This window comes from Scatophagus argus, chromosome 6 (assembly GCF_020382885.2).
Source record: "Scatophagus argus isolate fScaArg1 chromosome 6, fScaArg1.pri, whole genome shotgun sequence".
NCBI classification, from domain to species: Eukaryota; Metazoa; Chordata; class Actinopteri; family Scatophagidae; genus Scatophagus; species Scatophagus argus.
In genome coordinates this window covers 10,861,740-10,879,106 of record NC_058498.1, presented here as the reverse complement: position 1 = coordinate 10,879,106, position 17,367 = coordinate 10,861,740, and the positions used below count along the sequence as shown (strand labels likewise).

General features: G+C 41.9%; 1 protein-coding gene and 1 long non-coding RNA gene across 2 annotated transcripts in view; both read left to right on the top strand.

Moving 5' to 3' along the window:
- The window catches only part of psmd1 (proteasome 26S subunit, non-ATPase 1), a 34,926-nt gene extending 25,967 nt beyond the window's left edge, over positions 1-8,959 (top strand). Inside the window, exons 20-25 of the mRNA XM_046391260.1 lie at positions 2,246-2,415; positions 3,852-3,944; positions 4,319-4,405; positions 5,733-5,900; positions 7,224-7,389; positions 8,755-8,959. Of these exons, the coding sequence (XP_046247216.1) occupies positions 2,246-2,415; positions 3,852-3,944; positions 4,319-4,405; positions 5,733-5,900; positions 7,224-7,370 (665 nt within the window). The 3' untranslated portion in view covers positions 7,371-7,389; positions 8,755-8,959. The remainder of the gene's footprint in view (positions 1-2,245; positions 2,416-3,851; positions 3,945-4,318; positions 4,406-5,732; positions 5,901-7,223; positions 7,390-8,754) is intronic.
- Positions 8,960-11,904: 2,945 nt separating this feature from the next.
- Positions 11,905-17,138, top strand: LOC124061260. Its single transcript, XR_006843709.1, has 3 exons — positions 11,905-12,213; positions 13,340-13,524; positions 16,228-17,138. It is a non-coding gene; the product is annotated as an uncharacterized LOC124061260 (long non-coding RNA).
- Positions 17,139-17,367: the final 229 nt, after the last annotated feature.

Below are 17,367 nucleotides of genomic sequence, written 5' to 3'. Positions count from 1 at the left end.
ACAAGCAGGTTGATTGTTGACGTCATATAACAAATCACTCCTATCCCTCACCAACTCCTTGGAATGAAAATTGGTCTACCAAGCTAAAAGCTGGCAAAAACAGCAGCACTAGTCAAGTGCTCTCGACCTCTTCTCAAGTTTTCTCTCAACCTCTTCTTAAGTTTTCAAGAGACTCTTAAGCACCCAGTTGCAGTGCATTGAGTAGACCTTGTGACTCGTTTTGGCCAGCGTTCAATCTGTGGGACTGGACTAGTTTCAACACGGGTTCAAATCACAGTGACCTCCTCAGGGAAAAAAGTAATAAAGTGGATGCAAAGAAAAACAGCAGCAAATGATTCACCTGGTATTGTGTGGGCAGTTGGAAAGGCTACTCCCTTAACCTGCCCATTTTAAAGGGAAACATTTTCTTTCATCCCTGCAGAAATGACAGATTGATCTTGGTTGCCTCCTATCTTTTCTTCCTCCCCCTCCTTCCTCCTCTCCTTCCGCAGTCCCTTCATATTGTTTGTCCCAGTAAGACCAAGGGAGGTCTGTTACTCTCTGGTACTGCTCCAAGGAGAACCCTTGACCGCTGCTCATTACTTTCTATTTTGTCAGCTCCACAAACAAACTAAAATGTCTGTTTGCTGGAGCACACACTTTCAAAGTGAAAGGCCATTGTAAGGCTCAACCCCAGTGATGCATGTGGAGTAAAAAAACTCACAAATACTTCTTTTTCAGAAGAAAATAGATGAAAATCATTTCTGTTCTTTGCCTGCTTCAGTATTGTGGTTTAGTGTAGTTTGAAGGTTCCTCTTTTTTCTGGAATGACATTTGGAGTTAAAGTATAGAAGTAGTTTTTTTTTTATAAAAATGAATATACAAAGATTTTGTAGTTTATTAGGTACACATAGCTAAGGCTAACTTAGTCTCATTCATATTAATGTGGAAGGGAAAACACTGGAAACACCTCTAAGTACAATACAATACAATATTATAAAAGTGCATCCTGACAATGAACACAAAGTTGGCTTGGCGCCTCCTAAATACACTCACAGCAGAAACAACAGACTAATATAACTTCTATGAAGGTTGGATTTATTGCAAGGATGTTTTTATATGAACAAATTAATTTTACTTAGTTGTTCCAACCAAAAGATGGTCGTGTTTACTGTGATGATGGTGACTGAAGTCCAGATAAAAATGAATTACCGGTAAGTACGGGGTTTTGGGATGGCTGACCTCTTGTGAAGTAAATGAGTGATTACTCTCAATGTAGCTCAAGTCTAATGATAATAAATGAAGCTCATTTTTTAAATTTAAATACAGGATGCTGTAGACAATGCATTCCTGGGATTAATTGGCTCACTAGTATGTCCCTGTGATATTAATCTTTCCCTGGGATCAACAGATCAGGTGGGTTGCAGCCAAAAAGACAACCCTCTCAGGGTGGTGACCATCCTGGTCTGTGCCCTCATTAACCTCCCACTCCTTCATCTTGTGATTTTTTTTTTTTTTTTTGTTTTGTGCTAAGTTGGAATTGATTTGTTTCCAAATCAGTGATCACTGTGACTTAAAAAAGAACCCTGAACAATAAAAAGGGATGTAATCATTAAAACAAAAGGTGCTTGGCCTTTGTTATTTGCGTTTGCTCGGGGTTGCTGTTTTGCTGAGCATCCAAGTGTTTTCATCCCCATCCTGATTCACATTTCATGCAAAACTTGGCTATTTCAACAGTTTTATTTCATCTGGTTATCAACAAATTGTATCATTGGTTTTTACATTTATTTCTTTCCTATCTTAGTTATGTACTGAATCCACGATGAGAGAAAAGCTCCAGTACTGCTGAAGAAGCACAAGGGCTGTTAGTGTTTGGCAAGTCTGCCGATTGGCTGCTGGCGGATATCGCATATCAAGTCAGAAATGTTAGTGGACACAAACGGATACTGACGAGGCTGTTTGAACTTAGGTGATGACGTGCCCGCACAAACAGCTGTCACAAGCTGTAGGACTCTAAAAGTACAAGTTCACGCAGACAAAAGAAAAAATATCCTGGAGGAAAATTTGTGCCAGTGAAGCAGCTATTTGCTTTATGTTCACTCACTGTACGATGACTGGTGGGAGCTGCAGCTGTGAATTAAGTATTTTGTTTTTGATCTGTGTTTTCAAAGAGTTATTTTGCAGTATATTTTTTGTGTGTCCTCTGTGAATGGCCAGTATTATATCTGAACCCCCACGTCTACCTCCTCTTCCCTCTGTTGTCCAGGTGGACGTAATGTGACCATCTCTCTGCAGTCCAGGACGGGTCACACCCACATGCCGTCGGTAGTCGGCCTACTGGTCTTCACCCAGTTCTGGTTCTGGTTCCCCCTCTCCCACTTCCTGTCACTGGCCTTCACTCCAACCGCTATCATCGGCCTCAACAAGGACCTCAAGGTGAAGTGGCCAGACTCGCTGTGATTGGTCTTTCAGAAGGAGTGTGTGTGTGTGTGTGTGTGTGTGTGTGTGTCTGCGTAAGTAAACGCAGAACATGAAATTTTTCCAATACGGATTTTAAAATAACAGATTAAAAAACAAAAGTCAAAACATCAAGCAGTATGGTTGCAAACAGCCCCCTGTTTTGTGAAAGAGGATATTCCATGACAAGCACTCATTAGCACAAGTGTTGCTACATGATACATTTTAATAATAATAATAAGCTTATTTATTTTTGCCAAACTTTGTCATATTAATGTTCATATATAACTGGCCTGTGAGGCAAAAATATGGCTGCTGAATTTGTTCTTTCCTTGGTAACAAAATGCCACCAGCAGCCCATCCATAACAAGGTCCTCCTGGCTGTGGGCCTTTGCTGGCCCACTGCCACTCATGCACCGACACCAAGAGTTCACTGTGACGGGTTGGGGTTTTAAACAGACGTTTGATTGGCATTATCGCTTCACGGCTGCCCGAATGGACAGCACCTGACACCGGGGGACGCCCGCACACTTTGTGTGTCCCCAGCTGTACAAGACACTTGAGATGACAACTTGGTGTTAAGCCACTGAATAATACACAAGAGACTGAGTGTAGTGTGAAGGTGGGGAAATCAAGGTTTAACAGACTTTGTGTTACACTCTGCCAGGGCTTGTTGGCACCTGTTTAGCCACAGAGCACAAGACAAAGGACATCCTTATTTACCAGTTGTTGTTTTTTTTTTTTTTTGTTAGCAACTAAGTTGTAGGTCAGCTTTAAATAGAAAAAAGAGAAGCCGCTTGAATACCTCACTGTTTCTCTGTCTGCCTCCATACTGCAGCAGAGCAACTGAATTACGGGGTGATTAAGATATAAGAAGCCCCTGTGGTTACATCTTGTGCTGCAGTGCTGCTCTGTTGCACCACAGAGGCTGTTTGGTAATTTGGTTTCAGAACACTGTTGTAATTGATAACTCACATTAAACAGAAGGCACCCAGTGCTGCTCTGGCTGGAGATCATCTTTTATATTTGTCTTGGTAAAGTTGACAGAGCACTTACTCATTTTTACATGAAGTTAAGCCTGCAGCCAGTGGGTGACAAAGAGAGTTGTAATAAGTGCTTCCTCTTTCACTGGTCACTGTCTCGGTTTTGTGGAGACATTTCAATGAAAACTGAAAATGTCAGGCTAATAGTGGCGTTCAAGTTCCTCCAAGAACCTTAAATAAAATATCTCTATTGACACAAATATGTGTTCAAAGTTTTAGAACAACCCAACCAACAACAAAGTGAACACCTGATTTTTGTTTAACTTGACCCTTTGAAGGGATGTTGGAGATCTTTGTGAATGCGATGAGTACATCATGGCCAGCTTCTGTAAAGTTTGTGAACATCTCCTCTTCCTCCGTCTTCCTCCTCAGATGCCCAAGGTGCAGTACCGTTCCAACTGCAAGCCCTCGACCTTTGCCTACCCACCAGCTCTGGAGGTCCCCAAAGAGAAAGAGAAGGAGAAGGTGAGAAGTGAGGCGCCACAGCACATCAGCATGTTTTGCTTTCCTTTTTGTGAAATTCTTAGTTGAGGAAAGCTGACCTCGCTTCATATTGATTTGTGAATAATTTTGAACCCTCCCTCTCAGACGCCTCATTTTCTTTCCCGTTACATTTATTGTTTTACCATCTCTGGCCTATTTTTCTCATTTGCTTCATTTCACAATCCTAGATGCTCCTGGCGAATGGAATGAAAAAAGACTAAGCGGCGTTTATTTTGTGGTTGACTAGTTTTGTACATTTTACGCCATGTTTGCAGAAGGTCTGAGTGTCTGTGGTATTGTCTTACACTGTGGAAACATCTCTGCTCTCTGTCTCTCTCTCTCTCTCTGCATGGCAGGTATCCACCGCTGTTCTCTCCATCACAGCCAAAGCCAAGAAGAAGGAGAAGGAAAAGAAAGAAAAAGAGGAGGAGAAGATGGAAGTGGTGAGTGGGAGTGCTCAGGATTCAAACAAAAAGAAAACTCTCTCTCTCTTATTATTACTAATGATTATTTTATTTCCTCATTTGTTTTAAGTCCTAACATTTACAATGATTCTGGACCCATAACTTGGGAACACACACACAAACACACACACACCTCCCTTTATTTATTCTCTCAAACTCTGTCTTAACATTTTCATTCACCCACAGTCAGTGTTCGCGGTGTAACTCACTCTGATTTTCTTTGGGCGTCAGCAGCGTGTTTGATCCACTCTGCCACGCTGCATCTCAGCTCTGGTGCCGAGAAACGAGCTTGGAAACATCCGACCTGCTCACATCTCGGTCTTTTGACTTTTTTATTTGGCTTGACTTAATGAGAAGGCGGTTGAAAGGGGAGGTTTTACATTCACAGTGGGGGATCAAACGGTTCAGAATTCACTAGTCGTCATTTTTCTGAACAGGTTTACAAAGCTGCCTTTGTTTTCGCCGCTCCGTTTTGGCTTAAAAGCTTCACTTTGCTGTCCTTTTTCTTTATCAAATAAATCAGCACTGAAACGTGTCGCAAGATTGAAGTAAACGTGGGATTGTTAAACACGGTACATGATACTTTTAGACTATTACTGAGTGTGAAATACTGTGTTTTTATTTGCATGAAGACAACAAAAAAATGAGTTTATACATAACATTAAATACTTACATGCCTGAAAATAGGAGTATACAAATAAAGTCAGAGCAAAAAACCGACTGGGTTTGATGATAATAAAAGGCTAAGCAGGCCTGTTGGAACAGATTTTATCAGAACGTTTTATCTACATTTTGCGTGTTAAGCCTTACAAACTGAGTCAAAGGAGGAATGTAGTTTAATCTTGAAATACAACACTTGTTTTGTTTTTTTTTTTTGTTTTTATTTTATTGCCAGCTCCCCTGGCGCCTTCTGTGCTTCACTGTCTTTTCTTTTATTAATGGCTATCCAGTATCCACCTGATAGCCCAACAGATCACTGGCCATCAAGGACAGCAGAGCAGAAAAGGCCTGAATCACAACAGAAAGAAGGAAAACCAGGATTTATCACTAATATCTTCTCCCAACTGTCAAATAATGTCAGATTTATACACAAAAAAGGCACTAATCATGATGTGCTTATTATATGTTTAAATTTATCAAAATTGTCTTACACATGCAAAAGACAAATAGTAAAACAAGAAAAACCTGAACATAAACTGTGAAGAAGATGGTGAATTCAACAAGAATAAGAACAGTGCAGATTAACACACAATAAAGCACATTAAGAAAAGAAATCACAGTGTTGGTGATGCATTATGTTTTACAGGAAGTCCAGGAGGGTGAAAAGGAGAAGAAAGATGAAGAGAAGGAGAAGGAGAAAAAGAAAGAAGTTGAACCAAACTTCCAGCTGCTGGAGAACCCGGCCAGAGTGATGCCAGCTCAGCTCAAAGTCCTCATCATGCCTGAGACCTGCCGCTACCAGCCCTTCAAACCGGTAACAACGCTCTCAGTTCAGCTTACAAATCACAAACCCGACCGGAGATCCACCTTTTCAGTCGGTCTGAGTCAGCTTGAACGCCAGCTTAAACAAACTGAACCAAACAGACCAGAATACTTCAGAGTAGGTTAATGCTATTGTTAACATCAGGGTCCACTTTGTTGGTATATAATTTTAAGATGGCGTTTTCAGCTACAGCTCCAAGATGTTTGTCAGCTGTCCTAAACATCAAAAGAGCAAATATAAGTAACAATGACATTTGACAATCCTCACAGAAGCCAGTAGCCAGAATAAACCAAACGTGATGAAACAAAAACAGTTTCAGGGCCCCACGAGAGTGTGACTCTGCTGCAGCGATGACACTTAGCAAGCAAGGTGTTAAATGTACTTTCCTTTTTATCATCCAAAGCATCTACAAATTGTTGGAAAACACCTGAATTAAAACATTTACACACGCAATAACATTTGGAATGTGCCGGTCAGTTTAATGGCATTAACGATGTAAAGGTAACTTAGAGAAAAGTTTTTCCTTTAAACTAAATCATTTAAAATTACGGCTGAGCCTGCTGGTTGATTTTGGCCTCAGTTGAACATCTCCAAGTCCAGAAACTGCCCTCCCTTCAGGCCTATAAACCAGATGACTGCAGTCCAGCCGTAAATGTTGACAGTTTTCTGCAGTAAATGGCAGGACTGCATGCAATCACCCAATGAGCACCCACCTAAGTCCTGTAAAGAGGAAGGACTGTTTGATTTTGTGTCTAGCACGCTCAGCGTAGAGCATTTCTCTGTGCGATCTCTTGTATCAAGTGCCAAAATGGTGTCTTTGCTTGTCTCAAGTTTTGTAACGCTGCTTTCCTTTTAAGGGTTTGTTTTTACATTCAGAGACAGGTTTAGGAAGTGAAGAGGTTTTACAGACTTATCTCGAAATCTGGTCAGTGTCGGGTGGTTTATTGAAGCCTATTTTGTGGATTAACTAGCATCAATATTAAGTTTCCTGTCTTGTATTTTTCACTGAAGCTGAATGATTTCACACGTTGATTGTTTAAACTATTTTTTTTTGTTCTGAGTAAATTAACCTCCCAAATCGTTTTTTCCCCTCTGAACTTCTTTAAGCCACTTTTGCTTACTTGAATTATGTTTGAACCATTAGATCAGATTTAATTATTGTATGTAGGGTGTTTTGTTCCATTGCTTGTAACAGAGGTAAACCTTAACAAAGCGGGGCATTGAACTGGACCAACAGACATTCACAGGGGCCCTTAAGTCTGCAGTGCAGCTTGTCTTTATGTTGATTTTGAAATTTTCCCTGTCTGTCACCAGCTCCACACAGGCGGGATCATCATCATGAAGGACACCAGCGAGGAGGAGGAGGAGCTGGTGGAGCCCGTCTCGGCTCACGGCCCCAAAATCGAGGAGGAAGAGCAGGAACCAGAGCCCCCCGAGCCCTTCGAGTACATCGACGAGTAGAATTATCTCACAGCAAAAGGTGATCTCTCAGAAGTCTTTCCTGAGCCTTGACTCCTCATATTTAGTTTATTTTCAATTCAGCTCCCAGACACAAAAGGGCACAACAGCCTTAGTTTCACAGCAAATCAGCATTGCTGCTCGCAGTGTGACTGTGTGACTGATCTCAGGACACCCCTTGGCCTTTAACACACTCTCACACAGCTGCCAGGCCGTGTTTGTAGGAAGTAGCGTTACCTGATAACACTCAATGCAGGTCTGTGCTTTTGTTTCCAAGCCGAACCCAGATTCACCCGCCACTGACACTGAGGAATGTAAACATCGCTGCCAGCTCAGAGGGCAAACCTTCTCATTGCACCGGCCAATAAAGCGGGATGCTTAACGATTCCTTGGCTGCTTGTTGTGTTTGTGTTGGATTGGTTGCAGCCAGCCTCCCATGTGGGAGCTCGCTGTTGCATGCGATGAGACCGATGAGGTGTCAATGACCAAATTAGGGCCTCTGTGCGTACTATGTCATCCCTTTATGAGGTTCGAGTGCAGTGCGACAGGTTAAACACTGCAGCGATCGTTGTCGGGCTGACTTCACGGCCGAGGTTTGTACGCCAGCAGTCAGCACGGCGGCCAAGTGGTTAGAGTGACGGAGGCGATATCAGTGTGGCAAATTCAGACGCAAAACAGTCGTTTACATGTCAGTGGCCAGCAGATGTTCACATTTCAGTTAAGTCAAGTCATCAACGGTCACAAGTTTGATCCCCAGAAAAGAAAAGCGTTTATCAGTCACGTCTGTTTTACTGACTGTATGTTTTCTCATTGTGAAACCCCACCCACACAGGTGTTTCCATTGAACCTATCTGAAAAGTGCTCTTGTCAGGACTGCTTTTAGTGCCTTGAGAATGTGCTTGGCTCTTCTGTTAGCTCAAAGCAAACAGGAAATGCAGTGTGTGAATTCTGTTGGTCGGGGAAGAAATAGTGTTTTAATTCAGTTACAGTTTGCATTTTTTAAATACTCACTGGACTATAATACAATTAATATAAACTGCAGATGTGTCATTGCAGGATACGCACAAGTGTGATTAATAACGTTAATAATAGTGAATATTAATTGGATGCCATCCTGGTTCTGGGAGCCATCTTTTGTATTCTTGGTTCCACCTGGACTTTTCATCGTCTGGTCTTGTCAGTGCACACTGGGCCTCACACCTGTGAACTTTGGCTCATCATGAACATGGAAATCTTTTCAATCTCTACTATCCTTTATGACATGAATGTTTTTTAAATCATCCTTGATAATCAGATTTGAACTTATTTCCTGATATTTTCTGTATTTCTATTTCGGCGGGGTAAATCACCTGTAACAGTGTTTTGGTGTCTCTCTCTGTCTCTCCAGGCATTTTAAGAAGTGAGGTCTCAGCATGTTTGTCCAGCGCCTCCACCTCTCTGTGCATCCACTCGTCCAAACACCTACCCGCGTCACTTCCTCTTTTACATGTTTATTTCCTGTTCTGGCTCTTCATTTGTCAGAGGGGGAATGTTTTACATTCTCGAATTGTATAATTTTCTGTCCGTACAATAAAAAAATGAGGTATATTGGAGACTGGAGAGTGTGTGCGCGTTTATTTGAGTGGGTATTTCACCAGGCGTGCATTGGAAGGGCATTTCTCTAATCCGTTACATTTAGACTGGTTTACGTTTGCAGCACTCAGCGGCAGCTGCTACACTTGGCCCAGCGGTCCGTCTCTTTACGGCGAGCCCAGTCTGCTGTATGCACTCTGAACAGCTCTGGGTGGCAGTGGGGAAGGAGCCTTCAGGGAAATAACTTACTGGGAAATAACTTGAAGATCAAGTGTGAGGGGGAAAACTACAAAAAAAAAATAATAATCTGCCCATAAGTGATACTCAAATGTGTATAAGCTGTTTGGACGGGACAGAAGGGAGAACGTCAACTCAGTTTCCTTGTTTGATCCTCCTTTACTTACTTGTTTACTTCTACTTCACATTGATTCAGTGACAGTTTTGTTATCTGAGACATTAAAATAAACATTTATTTATCAGCTCTGATTCTAAGAATACAGACTTAATCATGTGGGTTTGTATTGTAAGCACAAACCGTGAACACTGAAAATGTAAGTCATAATTATGCAGTGGAAGCTTTCCATCTTTCTTAAAACAAACCCTTAATGCAGAGGAAGAGGATGCCTGGCACAGTTGGACGACAGCCATGCAGCAGCTGTAGTCGCAGATACAGAGTGAGTGAACCACAGCCTCCAGATGATTTATCAAACCGTGGTGGGCAGTAACGAGCTGCGTTTACTTGAGTAGATTATACTTTTTTAGAGTAGTTTCAACACATCATGATTGAGTAGATTTTTTTTGAGGAAAAAAAGACATTGGTATATCTTAATCCTCCTTTCTGTTGAAATGGAAATAAACTGAGTCACACGGTTTCGTTTAGCCTGATGAAGAGAGAAAAAAAAGACCTACTAGTCTGCTTTTTCTGCTTTTTTTTCTTTTCACAAATCACAATTTCTACAGCATACACCTTCTGTGCCGAGACGCTCTGTTCAGAAAAGGAAAAACAAATTAAATCAGCCAAAAATCACAATATAAGCTGATCAAATACTGCTGTACAATTTTGATTCCCAAAAAGCTGTGAGACAGTGTGAAACCTACATACAACCTACATATACATACATGTGATCACTTACTAATTCTTTGTCACACAGTGACTTGAAAGGAGTACAAATATAGAGTATAATTAATATTTTATGCCATCGATGTCATTGATTTTTTTTTAATTTGAATTGAATTGAATTTGATACCAGCGACACATTTCAAACAAGGTAGGACAGGAGCAACAAAAGACAAACAAAAAGGGAAAAACACCTGTCATGCAGGTAAACAGGTTCATTTGTTTTAATGTTAAAGCTGTTGTTGGTCACTGATGTTAAAGTTCCTCCTTTCAGGTGAAGCTCACATGAAGATTCAGCAGTTCGTATTAATCAGATCGGGTATTTTCTAAAGTTACAGTCATTTTGGTGTGGAATTTCTTCTTTCACTGCCGTGTGTTCCTGATGTCCTTTTTATTTTGCTTTATGAAGCAATCAGTCAGTTTGATTACACTACGACCAAAAAATCCAACAATCCACCTTTTAGATACACTCAAGACAGCAGATCAATTTTTTTCTTGTGTTTCTTTCTTATTTCTCTAATCTTCAACCTAAGATTACGTTTATCATCTTCGAGTAGCCAGTTTTTACCGTAAGTGTGATTATATTTAGTAAATGAAGCCTCGTGTGGAAAAGTGGTTTTGGAAGCACTGAGGAAATGATAACACAGGCAGTTGTTTTCTGCATGACATGCTGGACGGTCAACCGTTTGATTTTTAATGCGTAAGACTGGTGGAAAAAAAAAAGGTCTTTGAGGCAAGTGGTCGTCAGAGAAGATTTGGTGCACGTCCGCTCCCATCAGTGAACCGGGACCCAGCTTATGTACATTTTGGCCAGACATAGTTTAATCAACTCCTCCCCAAACATTCCCAGATACTTGGTCATGGAGGAATGTTTAACAAGTTTATCGACTCGGCAGTCTTTCCGAATCTCTCCTCATCTCCAGGAACGGAACGGCGAGGCAAGAACACACACCAAGAGGAACACACTCCTCTGAGCTCCGTCTGACTTTGCCCATAACGACCAAATCCATCATCATTATCACTCAGCATGTGATCCGGTGAGGTGAAAGAAGCACCATCTGCTCTTTTGCAGGTCCTCGTCCCTAAATATAGAGGCCGTTGAGTCCACAGCTGAGGGTTGAACTTTCTATTACGGGATAACATTCCTGGAGATGCGGTAACACCATGTAGTCCCCACAGGAGGGAATGTTTAGTCACCCTGTAACCTCCGCCCTCCTCTCGGTCTCTCTCTGCTCCACACCTCCTTGTTTCCATGCTTTTTTCCAGCTGAGATGAGATGAGGTCTGCAGCAGCCGTCTCTTACCGTACGTCCCGGTAAAGCGTGGCTGGATGGGTGGGATGAGGTGTGGCCACGTCTCGTACCTCAGACAGCTCAAGTGTTTTTCTGTGATGGGGTAGACCTCCTCTTGTTTCACCTGCCTGACAAACTAACATGCGATATTTATCAAATGAGCCTTGAAAAGCTCTTGTCCGTACTGTACTTCTATATTTACCTTGATGCCCTGGATACTTTGGTGGTCTTTGTGAACTGCTTTGACCCCCTGTGCGACTCCTGGCGCAGTTTCAACAATGTCGGTCGGTCGCTCAGGTGTCCACTTTGATACCTACTGAAATATGTCATTGGGTGGATAAACGGGTTACTCTGACATTTAGCACATATGGTCCCGTGTGCCAAGAGGATGATTACTAATGACTTTGGTGACACCACTGTCCACTATGATCTGTCCACTACACTTTGACTCGAGCTCCTCATTGACATCAGGATAGCAGATACTCTACACCAGGTGTCCTCAACCTCCAGGCCGCGGCTCGGTACCGGTCCGCGGCTCGGTACGTCATTTGGTACCGGGTCGCACAGAAAGAATAAGTAACTTACATTATTTCCGTTTTATTGATTATCTGAGGCTGAACGATCTTTTATTTTGAAAAATGACCGGCTTCTCTCCGTTACATCCGTCTATGATTCACTCTTGACGCATGTCAAGAGGCTTGTCTCGGTCACGTGATACGTGACCGCTAAAAATAAACGCACAAGCTAGCACAATTAGTAAAAAAAAAAAAACCAAAACAACCGTCTCTGGAAAGGGGAAAGGCCCTAGATGGCACCGTCTCGTTTCAAAGGAACAGGCTCAGGACTGCCACTGATTCAGCGTTATGGTGAGTTGTATTTTTCGTGAACTTTTTTATTTTGTTTTGTGTGTATCTTATTTTGAAGGCATGATTAAACGTTACCATAGCGACCAGAAAGCGTTGAGATCAGAGAGGATGTTAATAATATTATGTTGTCGGCGCGATGTTACGAGGACGCTGCTAATAAAGTTGCGAGTACACATTGGATTCACGTTTATTGTTATATTTAAAACAAAACAGTTTTTATGCCGGTCTTATCATTTTATTTTGTTGTATTTATCCGCCACACCGTAAAGGCCGGTCCGTGAAAATACGGTCGCCATAGAAATTACCTGTTCAGATGGCAAGTTGGTCTGTAAATAAAAAATCAAAATAACTTTTTTTCCCTCTTTCTCTTGTTGTTCTACATGTAGCACTTGAGGCAAGCCAACATTGCTGAAGTTTGATGAAGTCCTTCATGAGTGTTTCTTGGGCTGTTTTTGCATCCTAATGCATTTAATGTAAGTCACTGTGGAAAGGCAAGAGTTAATTGAAGATAACGCGGGCCTAAAATCCTGACTCTTTTGACGAGCCCTTAACTTTATGCCATCATGTCAAAATTTCCTTTGTCAAATACTCAAATAAGTTCAAAAACTAACCGCCTCAGCCTCAGCATGTTAGCATGCTAATGCAGTAAGAACATGGTAAACCTTAAACCTGCTTATGGCTTCACCACGTCAACAGTCCTTGTAGGAATATTAGCATTCTGACATTAGCATTTCTAGCATGGCTGTAGACTCACGCTTAGCTAATAGTTCTTTTGGTGGATCTTCATGACATGCATATCATGTTGACAGCTCCTGTTTGCACTGTGATGGTGGATGTGCAGAGAAAAATCACTCCATTACTTTGCTACTGTCTAAACGTGACCTTTAGCCATAATGATTTTTAAAAATGATTTCCAAGTGTAATAGGGGATGGTCATTTGGCACATAAACCACATCAATTAATTGAAACAATGAAAGTTTTCCTGCAGGTATTTAAGCCTGAAGCATTCAGTCGATGATTCAGACTGATTTTGTGGTTTTGTTTGCAGTTGGTCTAAGTAGTGATTGAACTGGTGACCTTTTGATTTCAAATCCATGACTCCAACCTTTGAGCTTGTGCTTTTTAGGAAGCGTGAAGGAAGGCTCCAAAGTTCCTAATGAATGCAACTGTGAAGCACCATACAAGGCAAAAGGATCCTTGGTTGCATCCAGGCCAACCAAACATCAAGAAAGGAGGATGACGAGGAGAAGGCCGATGGTTTGTGTGAGCAGACGGAGCATGTAGTCACCGTCTGTGGATGCGGCGATGGTGGTGAGTGTGTTGATGAAAGGATGGAGGGTCAGCAGCCTTATTAAAGTAAACAAGCAGACCCACCGGGGAGCTTGTCAGCGAGTATGTGGCCTGCCGACAGGTTTGAGGTCTCAAAGAGTCTTTGGCTTGACTCTGGGACCAGCGAGTGATGTGCCTGTGGTCCATGATAGAGCTATGGACAGGCTGTTCTGTCTCCTCTGGATGGAGGTTCACACCAAACAAACTTGTTGTGGATTTTGGCCTCAGCGAGCCTCCGGCTTTAAATTTTCCCTCTATCTGTGATGGTGATAAGATAGAGAGAGTGCAGCGTGAGGGCACGTTTATATAAACAGTTTCTGTGAATTATACTTACTTTTGTGCACACATGTTTTTGTATTGTGTTATCTTATTCCTTTTTAAGTTTTCATGCATGTTCCAAAGCATGGAAATCATCATTGAGATTTTGGATTTAATGATTAGCCTCCATCCAGCCCAGTAACAACAGCTTCTGCACAGGACACTGCATGAACTGTAAAGCTCCTTGATTTTGTGACTTTTGGCTATGTACTGTTGACTTCATCATTTCAAGTCTTGTATGAATGTCAAACATTCGCTAGCTCCAGCTTCTAAATTGTGAAGACTAGGGATCGACCAGAACTAGATTTTTGAGACCCATAGCAGTAAAGGTAGTCTGATAACAATATGTCAGCAAAAATTACATTTTCACCACAAGGGAAGAAGAAACATTTCACAGTTGGACCTAACTAAGAGTCTCCAACCTCCAAGCAGACCTTTAAGCTAAATACCATCATGCCAATGTTTAACAGGTGTAATTTTTAGCAGGATTTTATGTAGAACAACCAAATGAACACCCCCCCTCATCTCACCCTGAGCCATCCTGAGCCAACGTGTGGTTTGTGCATACTTTGTGCAATGTGGCAGATAGAAAGATAGAAAGAAGTATTACAACGTTACAAGTGTATTTTTTGGTGAAAATGAAATTTGTCGTTGTTTGTTGTTGAGATGTGTAGATTCTTACTAACAGACTGTGGCACATCAGTGGCTTTTACTGACCGATAGGAGGGATGATGATGCACAACATGCTCTACAATCTCTCTACCACATGTGCTGCCTGTTTACCCAAATGCTTGGCCCCCTCTGAACCCAGATAGGGCGACTGATGTCAAAACAGTCTGGAGAGTTACACAATGCTGCCTGGCGTCGCTTGCATCCGTCAACAGCGGCTGGGCAGAGCAGTTGGCAAGTTTAAGCAGTGCTTTTTTAATCCCTGAACATCACTTTATCGATTAATTAACTTTTTGAACTCCACAGCTGACATGAGGTGTGTGAAACCTGCGCTGGCTGCTGATCTGCAGGGCCATGTGGGAGAAGCTCGCATACCAGTGAAACCAACTGGTCTTTAAGAGTTGTTTTGATATCAAAATGAGACTTCATCTGTGATCATAATGCTGTGTTGCAAACCCATCGTCTCTGACTTATTAGAAAAGGCGTCAAAACTGCTGACTTTTTGTTTTAGCGTCGGGATCAGTCAGTCAGTAAACAAAATTGCGACAGTTTTGATAACTGAGTCCTCATTTTACATTTTACTAAGTAAAAATGTAAAAAAGAGCTGCAGCTTCTCGAGTGTGAACATCTGCAGATGTTCCTGGCCTTCTCTGATAGAAGACCTGATATCTTTGTCCTTTGTACAAAATAGACAATCTGATCTGTCAACTCAGATTTTTAAGTGATTAATTGTTCCTGAGTGCAGCCGCAGTCTTGTTGAGTCTTAAGTGTCTTACTCTAAGATGCCACATTGATTGTTTGTGGAAGACATAAAATTTAAAAACATAGAATCAATATTTTGTGTCACTCCATCATTTGAGGGGTAAACTATTCATTTGTTGGGGACTATTTACAGTGGTGGATTAACACACATTTGATGCTCATGTGCAGTTATCCATTAGTCCATACAGCGTCTGTTGAAATTCAAGTTTGAATTGTCAATATTCCCAAATGTTTTGACACACGTGGTAAAATACCGAGCTGACCAAGGAATACCATTTACCTAGAATGTAATGATGTTACCTTTTTATTATTTTTATTTTTGTAATTCGTAGTCATCTTGACTGCGCTTGTTTCCAAATACCCTCCTCCACTCAACAAATTCATTTCTCTTATTGTTCCTTGACTGTGCAGGCTGCAGTGGTTGTTTTCTCTGATTCGTGTGCTGGAGTGGAAAGCTTCTCTGTCCTCACCTTAAGCATCTGCATCTTACACAAGAGTGAAGTGGAAACTTAAAGCTTCCAGGGCACATCTTGTGTCCACCATATTTACATATTCATTGATTCTGGATTTTTGAATGGGGGGACTGTGTTGTGGAAAAACAGTATCGGATGGAAAATGTCTCTAAATGTCTTTAAAAATGCCTGGAAAGAATCGTTTCAGCCCTAAGCTGTCTTCGCTCGCTTGATGGGTTTTTAATAGTTTTTGGACAACAAAGGAGGCCTGTGGCACAGACGAGTAAACTATATTAGGCTTCGGACACAGAGACGACACTTGCAGGATCGATTCAGGCTTTTGTTTTTTTAACAGGAGTTGCTGACATTGCAGTATCACCAGAACCATCTTTCAAATGCCTCAGATATCTCATAACAGTATTTTATTCAGAGGGAGTGCTTTAAAAAAGAAAAAATCTTCATTTGTCGTTTATCTGACCTTTAGGCTCCCACTGTATGAATACTCTTTGGATAAGAGGAGCTGTGTGCTCCCTCAGCTCCCTGCAGTTGGCTGAAAGGAGGTTTCCATCTTCTGGGAACAGATGGACACCAGACCTCCACAGCTGGGGAGACCTGTTGGAAAGGCTCACGGCTGACAGCTCGCTGTGGCGCTGAGCGCTGCTCTCTGGGGAGGCCTCACACACAGAGAGGGAGGGAGGGGAAAAAATATCTCCACAAAATGGAAGAAAAAATTTTTTGGAGGCAGTCAGGTCTGCCCATTCTGGGAAAGCAGGCTGGAGACAAACTAAACAAGCATCAGTTCTGGAGAAGGAAGCGTTGATCTGCGGCCTGGTGAAGGTGGTGCTTGGTACGCCACGTTACTGCACGTTGTCCAACACCTCAGGCGCCACCTTTTCCCCCCTTCTCCTCGTCAGCATGAGGGTGGTGGAGGACGCTGCGGTATGAAAGCGTGCTCGTAACACTGGGCCTATTCACTCTGTCCGTGCACCATCAGCATTTAAAGAAGACAGGCAGAACTGTTTGGGATTCCCAGCACACGGCCGCTCCAAAGTATGAAACCTGAACACTTCTGTTCAGTGTGAGCACAGGTGGAGTAAATATTACTGCTCATGACTGACAACATGGAGGCCAAAGCTGTGCTATGTAGCACGAATGCTTCAAAGGATCAGAATTCTTGTCTGGGTGAAGGTTTTTCTTTAACAGACTGGAGTTTGAGAAACACAGACGCTCTTAGAAGCAGCAGCTGGTTTTTACTACTTTGTACTACATTTCACTGGCAAATGTCACACTTTTGTCTCCACTACATTTATTTGTGTATAATATGTGAATAACACTTGTGTATTGTGTATATTTAAGACAAACTATCAACTAAAATCTATCTAACAAAAGGTGAGAGAGCTTTGTGTGTGAGTTCAGCACAAGGATCAGTTGTTTTCTATTTTCCATGTGGTCTGTTAATAGCATGCGTGCACACACACACACACACACACACTCCTCTGTTTTCTTTAAATGGCTTGTGACCTTTTCGGCTGACGGCTGGTTTTGTCTGCGCCCTGATTAAAAAAAAAAAAAAAGGATCCATGTTGAACTTAAAGTAGTGAAATAAAGGTCAGCAAGACATCAT